Here is a 6,774-nt window from a genome sequence, read left to right as displayed (position 1 = left end):
CTAACTGTCAGGATTTGGGTTTTTCAATTCAAGTTTGAGTTTATTTTATTTACTTATCTTTGTTTAGTCTGGTCTTAGTTCAGTTCTTGTTGTGTCTTTGTTTCCTGTCATGATTCACCTCTCCTCAGTCAGTCTCTTGTTATTCCTGCCACACCCATCTCCACCTGCTCCTCGTTATCACTCACCTGTGCCCACTTCACCTAATTACCCTCTGTCTTTAAAACCCGGTTATCTCCATCACTTACTCGCTGGTTAGTTTGTCTATTTCCCTGCTGTCTGGTTCAGCTTACGTCTCCTGCCCGTGTCTGCTACGTCTTTGTATTTAGTTCCATTTGTTCTGCCTCGTCAGCTTTTTGTTTTTGTTTCTTTTATTTTAAAATAAATTAATTTAATTTCTAAGATGAGCCTTCACACTGGGTTCGCCTCCTTCTCCACCGTTCATGACACTGTTTTTTCTTCTTAACACTTAATTTTAGAATTTTGAAGACAAATGTTTTTTTTTTTTTTCTTTGTAATTCATGCACATAAAGTAATGTTTATCTTGTGTTTATTTCATATTCATAGCTCTTAAACTAGTTTTAAAACAGACAAAGGTAAACAAAATGTCAGTGTGCGCTTCCCCTTAATGGTTCATATGAAAACAGATCATAGTGGTTTCTAACTTTTTCACTTTCACTTTAACTTTGAGTGAGATTTTCCGCATAAAGTTGTGTTTGTTGTGACTTTTTTCTTAAAAATAAACAAACCAAATAAAATCTTCATTTTGACTTCTAGATTAGAGCCTGTCTCTTATGTGTCTTTGAGAAACTTTCTGACTTTAAGTCAAACTTTTAAAGCTAAAGTTGCTCTGACTTGTATATAAAACGCCTGATAAGCATCTCTAAGTTTCAGTTTGACTTCAGGCCCTTCTTCAGAACAGCTCATCATCATTTTTCCACTTGTATTACCGGCAGAGTCAACGAACCAATCTAATGAATTGTTTGTTTTATCACTTGTGTGTGTGTGGCTTTGCATGTTCATGGTCAGTGATAAAGAAATAAAGAGTCATTGTCCAATCCAAAGGTTCATGCATATTTTATTCAAGAGTAAAAAAAGTGGATCGTCCCATGGGTCATGCTTACAGTGTTAGTGACTGGGGAGATTAAAGAAAGAAAAAGAAAAGAAAAAAGAAAGATAGAAAGAAAGAAGTCAGAACCGTGGCACAATTTCCATGGCACAGGGTCTCCCGGGGGGGTGGAGGGGGTTCACTTCATCCAAAGAAGCACAAGATCAACCAAAGAGCAACGCAACATGAAGAGCAACCAGCAGAGAGAGAGAGCTTACATATTAAGAATAATGTCCATAATAAATAGAACCATAATAATTATAAATATCATCAAATAACAAGAGGAATCATTAATGATGAGAGAGAGAGAGAGAGAGAGAGAGAGAGAGAGAGAGAGAGAGTACACGTTTCCCTTCGGGGCGCATTTCAATACGCCGCGGCCATTCGCCGACGCCAGTTTCGTATTTGTCATTCAAATTCCCCGCTAAAAACCCGACTTCCTGTACAATGGCAACAAAAAAAGGAGGAGAGGACAAGGACGAGGACGACTCGACACTCTGGAGAGAAGCGCACCGTCGTTCTGTACAGCGTCGAAAGAGAGGCAAAAAGAAAAGAAAACAAAACAAAACGTGACCAAAACAAAACATGAAATGAATAGAAAAAAAAAAGCCAAATAAATTAGCATTATGTACAAAAGAAATGGTTCATTATTACCTCTGTTCATCTATATTAGCCAGAAAACCAAGAAGAAAAGTTGTCCTACCATAGTGAAACACAGAGCACAAATATAATCTTCACATTATTATCAAAGAACTTAACTTTGCATGCATTGATGCGTTAATATAAATGCTTTACAAAGACCTCTTCTTCTTCTTCTTCTTCTTCTTCTTCTCACTTCTTCTTGTTAGCTCGGCTGCGGCCCTCGCCAGACGAGTCCGTTTCCTCGGATTCGTCACTTCCTGCCGTTTAAGGCCAGCGATTTCCCCGGCCGTCGCCGCTGCTCGGCAGCAGACGGCCACGCGGGGGGAGAAAAGGAGGATGCAGAGGGAGGAGGACAAAGAGCGTGACTTCACATTTTTAGCTCCCTCTGCGTGAATAACGAAGCGTTCGTCTTTTGCTATACTGCATTTTTGCTTTCCTGTGATTATATGCATCAGGTGCGCAATAAAACCTCTCTATATATCCTATTTACACACAACAGGTAGAGGAGGAGGAGGAGGAGGGGGGGAAACAACAAAAGAAAACAACTCCTCAAAAAGAATCCGGGCTCAGTTTCAAGCCTTTCCCGAGAGCGAACTGGCCAGGAACCAGAGTTCTGGAGACGGTGGGGGAAATCCTCTGCTTGAATTCAAGTGGAGGATGCGTGCAGTGTGGTGCTACAAAAAACAAACGGGAATCTCCTCTGCGGAAGAAAACAAAAAAAGACAGAAAGGAAGAAAGAAAGAAAGAGGACAGCAGGGCTCAGATTAGACTGCAGCTGAGATTTTCTCCACACGTATCTCAGGTGGGAACAGTCTCCTTGCTGTCACCCGGCTGCTGGCCCGAGCTGCTTGCGCGTGCAAACCGAGGAACACGTGCCTCCCGAAACACCTGACCGCGCGGACGGGCACGCACACTTGGGCGGGCGCCTCCACGGCTCTCGAAAAAAAACAAAAAAACAACCGGAGTCCAGCGTCGCACTCCCTGTCCCGGGACCCAAAAACAGGAGATGAAACGCTTCTTCTCGCTTGCCCCCCCCCCAATCGCTCGGGCCCCAAACGGCGCACGCCACCAATGCGGCCATGTCCCGCTCGAGCCGTCGACCCCATGGGCGAGCCCCCTGCTTTGGCGTGGGGATAGGGTTTTTTTTTGGGGGGGGTGGGGAGTTTCTCTCCTGTTGTTGTGCAGGTACAGGGGAGTCGTAGTTCTCAGTTTCAGTACAGAGACTCAGCCTTTGTCGGGTCGGTCCGGATATGCTCCTGCCCTTAAATAACAGCTGAGGGCAACGGGGAAAAGGGGGGGTAAGTTATGATGCGTGTGTGCGTGTGTGTCATGTTGTCTTCTGAATGTTTCCCTGTGATGCACTGGTCCTGTGTATATATGCCTATGTACACGTCTGGATAAATAAGGTATGGTTGTAACTGCAGGCGTGTGTCTGGGCAGTGGGGAGTGGGGGGGGGGGAGTGTTTATGTCGATCACTGGATATTGCTGTTGTTGTCGGTCCCGTTGGGTTCGCCCATGTTCATGCGGCCCATCGACAGGCCCACGCTGTTGACAGCATCGCGCCGCGGCGGCATCCTCTCGTTGATGCGGTCCAGACCCTTGGCCTCCTCAAAACTGCTGATCCGATGCTGCGGGGAGAAGCCTCGGATGGCTGCAGAGACACACACACACGCAAAGTTAATATTTGAGGAGATAAAGGGGTTGAGTTTTGTGTATCCAAACCCTTCGACCTAAAAGACCTGATTTTTATTTTTTTAGGCGAATGTTCACTTTTGCCTTCTGTATGACTTGAGTTGAACGTAGCAGCAGTTTCATCCAGATTTTGCTGCGTTAAGGCCTCATCGACACCACTCCGGACAGGTTTTTAAACTAATATATTTGCACAGTTTCAACAAAAACGCTGAAATACTCCAGCCGAGACACTTGGTGGTCCACTCTAATGACGCGTGGCTAAAGATCCTCCCAGAACAACAGTAACTCATTTGTTATAACCTGTTTTAACCATATGAGCTGAAACTGTCAAAATGGTTTTGTTGTTGTGGCTTCCAGGGCCCAAAGTGATACTAGACACATGCATGAAAGGCTGCGTCGTTGCTTGTGAAGAGCTTCGTATTTCGCGTTTATTCCACTGAAAACTGCTTTTAATTGAAAGCTTAACAGTCCTTTTTGGAGATGCATATCTCCCGCCTCTTTTATGACAGATTTTGTTTGACTAAGATCATCTTATGCTGAGAATTCATGAAGTCAGGGCTGTTTGGGTTCCATTTTAAAAGTAACGTTTGGCAAAATCTCACACAATCTGTTCGCGCTCAGAGCACGTGTTGTGAATGACTCTCAGCTACCACCACACTCTCAGTATCTGTAAAACTGGCTGAGGTTTAGCCATTTATGTGTCGGCTGAGGTTGATTAGCTGTAGAGGCCATCTTCAGCTGGGTCGACTCCTAAAGTGAGTCAGTTGTAGAGGTACATCCAGTGATTACTCTCTGGGACTTTCATTAAAGTACATCCAGGGATTCATGAGATATTTTGCTAACAGACAAACAGGGTTGACTCTAACAGTTGATAGCAAAGATCTTGTGCAAGGAGAAGCACTTGTAGTAGGCGTTGCTCATGATTCTCAGCTACTACTACACTAAATTTTAGTTGATCATTTGTAAAATCGACAGAGTTAGAGCCATTTTATGTTGGTTGTGGCAGCCATCTTGAATTGGGTTGACACCAAACGTTAATCAGTTGTAGATGCATATCTAATAAACTTGTTTTTTCCCTCCAAAACCTCTGTTTACATATGAATGAGAGGCGCAAACACAGAAGAAAATCTGTTTCCAAAACCAACCGGTGTGGTGTGGACAGGACCTCCGCTGACGGTCAGTTTGGGTTTGGATAAACAAGGTCCACGTCTGTGCGGCTCTTACACCAAAATCCACACACACGAGCCGCCGTTCAGCTGCGGTGTGAGTGCTAAGCCAGGATCAGTTTGACCTGGGCTCACAGTGAACGTGGCAGTGAGTGGAAGTTGGTCCGCTGATCTCGGATCAGCAGTCCTGGTCGAGGAGACACACATAGCACTGGAAGCACAGCTGCACAAAAGCAACAGTTTCAAAGTCTTTAAATCCCATTTCTGAATGTTGACAATCAGACCTTTGTTCAAAACATCCTTTTTTTTAACAAACACTCACAAAATGTACTTAAAATGTAAAAGTAAAAACGAATGATTCAGTCCTTAAATGCGTCCAGTTGGTCTGTTTATTTAAGTTTAATCGGGTTTGCCACTTTAAAGAGAACAAGAGACTTTTTATTATCTCTGTATTCAGTCAGGAACATCTCCCCCACCGAAGAGCCCCCCAGTGATGTCTCACACCTGATTTGGTACTCGTCATGTTCACGTGCTGAGCCTTTACAAGGCCAGAAAAAGAGATGAACTTTATGTGAAACATTTGATGAACTAATGCAGCCGTGCGTCCACACCAGCAGCGTTTAGGAAGCAGGGGCACAGCAGCATCCAGTCCTGATCCGTTTGACCAGGAGAGACTCGCTCTGTGCTGCTGACCATGTGCCGTTTTACAGGAAGTGCTGGAAACGATACTGATGAGTCAGTGCACATCGTTAAAAATCTGTGTGAAATAAAAGTCACCGACTTCCTGTTTCAGACTCGAAACTCCGATTTTTGATTTTTTTTGTTTGTTTCCAGATTCCAGTTTTAAATAGAGATGTTAAAGCAATAGTTCTCATTTTATGACGTGGGGTTCTGTGGAGACTTTGGGGACTTTCATACTGACTAAGGAGCTAATCTGAGTGGGGTCAAGATTATAGTGGACTGCTTTCATCTTGAAATAATTTCAGTTTCACATCACATTTCAGCTGAGAAATTAGGTCATTCTAGTTGAAAGTCCTCATGAAGCTACTGCTACCGCTAACTGCACTCGCAAATAACCATAAAGTGTTATGTCATGCAAACCTGACAGCGAAAGAAAGTGAGATCTATCCCTTTAACTTTCAGACAGAACGTCAACCAGACAAATCCTAACAATTAAACTCAGATTACCAGGATGTAAAATAATTCTGTAATGGTGTTGGAATCTCTATGAAGATGTAAACAACCTGAGAAACATTTTCTTGTTTGTTTGCTTTTAGCTGTATGTGTCACATGTTGGGACTGCTTAAAATGTTTTCAAATCACCAATAAAAACATTATTAATGTTTGTTTTAGACAAATTACAAACACAAAGCCTGGAGAGGTTAGGAGCAGCATCTTCTGTGGGAGTACATTATTATTATTATTATTATTATTATTATTATTATTATTATTATTATTATTATTATTATTATTATTAGACACTGTAACTGTATATTTTTAATATAAAGGTATGTATGAAAAATTGCAGGAAAAAAACAAGAAAAATAATGCTTTTAGTCTCTAATCCGATTTTAACCTTTAGGGAATTGTGGCGATAAATCACCAGAATATCTGTTGCATTTTGACTCATAATAAACCAACAGATTAACCACGACTGACTTGACTTGAAATTAAAATATGAATCCTTAAGCTGGAAGCAGTAAAAGATGTTCTCAGACCAATAAACAATCTTCTGCGGAGAGATCAGCACCACTTTTGAACAAAGGCGATCGTCACATTTCTTAAACAGTTATTCAGTAATTCACTGTGCCGCATGAGCTAAAACTTACATTACATGACAGAGTGAAGGAGAGACGAGGAATCTCCATAATTCGTTTGAATTAACAAATTATGGATTGCTCTTCAGGTATGCTAAAGACAGCAGTAAACACAAAGCAGGGAACTAAAGCATGCAAATCACTGGAGTCCGTGTTCACTAAACACAGAAGCCATGACAACAGTCAGTAGCGTGAAACATCGTCTCAGGCCTGTCCTAACTTTAAATTCTTCCAGGAAAATGAACATATATATATGTATATGTATATATATATGTATAACACAAAGTTAAAGGCTTGGATGTTATTCCTAAAATTTATTGGTCTTCTTCAGCAACACCCCCCCCCCCCCCC

General features: G+C 42.3%; 1 protein-coding gene across 2 annotated transcripts in view; it reads right to left on the bottom strand.

Moving 5' to 3' along the window:
• Nucleotides 1-1,057: 1,057 nt before the first annotated feature.
• ppp3cb (protein phosphatase 3, catalytic subunit, beta isozyme) overlaps nucleotides 1,058-6,774 on the bottom strand; it is a gene marked incomplete at its 5' end in the record, with an annotated part of 32,602 nt that continues 26,885 nt past the window's right edge. For both annotated transcript variants that reach the window (XM_017419722.3, XM_017419724.3), the window contains 1 exon segment: nucleotides 1,058-3,399. In XM_017419722.3, the coding sequence (XP_017275211.2) occupies nucleotides 3,221-3,399 (179 nt within the window).

This window comes from Kryptolebias marmoratus, linkage group LG9, assembly GCF_001649575.2.
Source record: "Kryptolebias marmoratus isolate JLee-2015 linkage group LG9, ASM164957v2, whole genome shotgun sequence".
NCBI classification, from domain to species: domain Eukaryota; kingdom Metazoa; phylum Chordata; class Actinopteri; order Cyprinodontiformes; family Rivulidae; genus Kryptolebias; species Kryptolebias marmoratus.
Note: the sequence above shows the minus strand (reverse complement) of the source record. Positions and strands in the feature narration are given on the sequence as shown.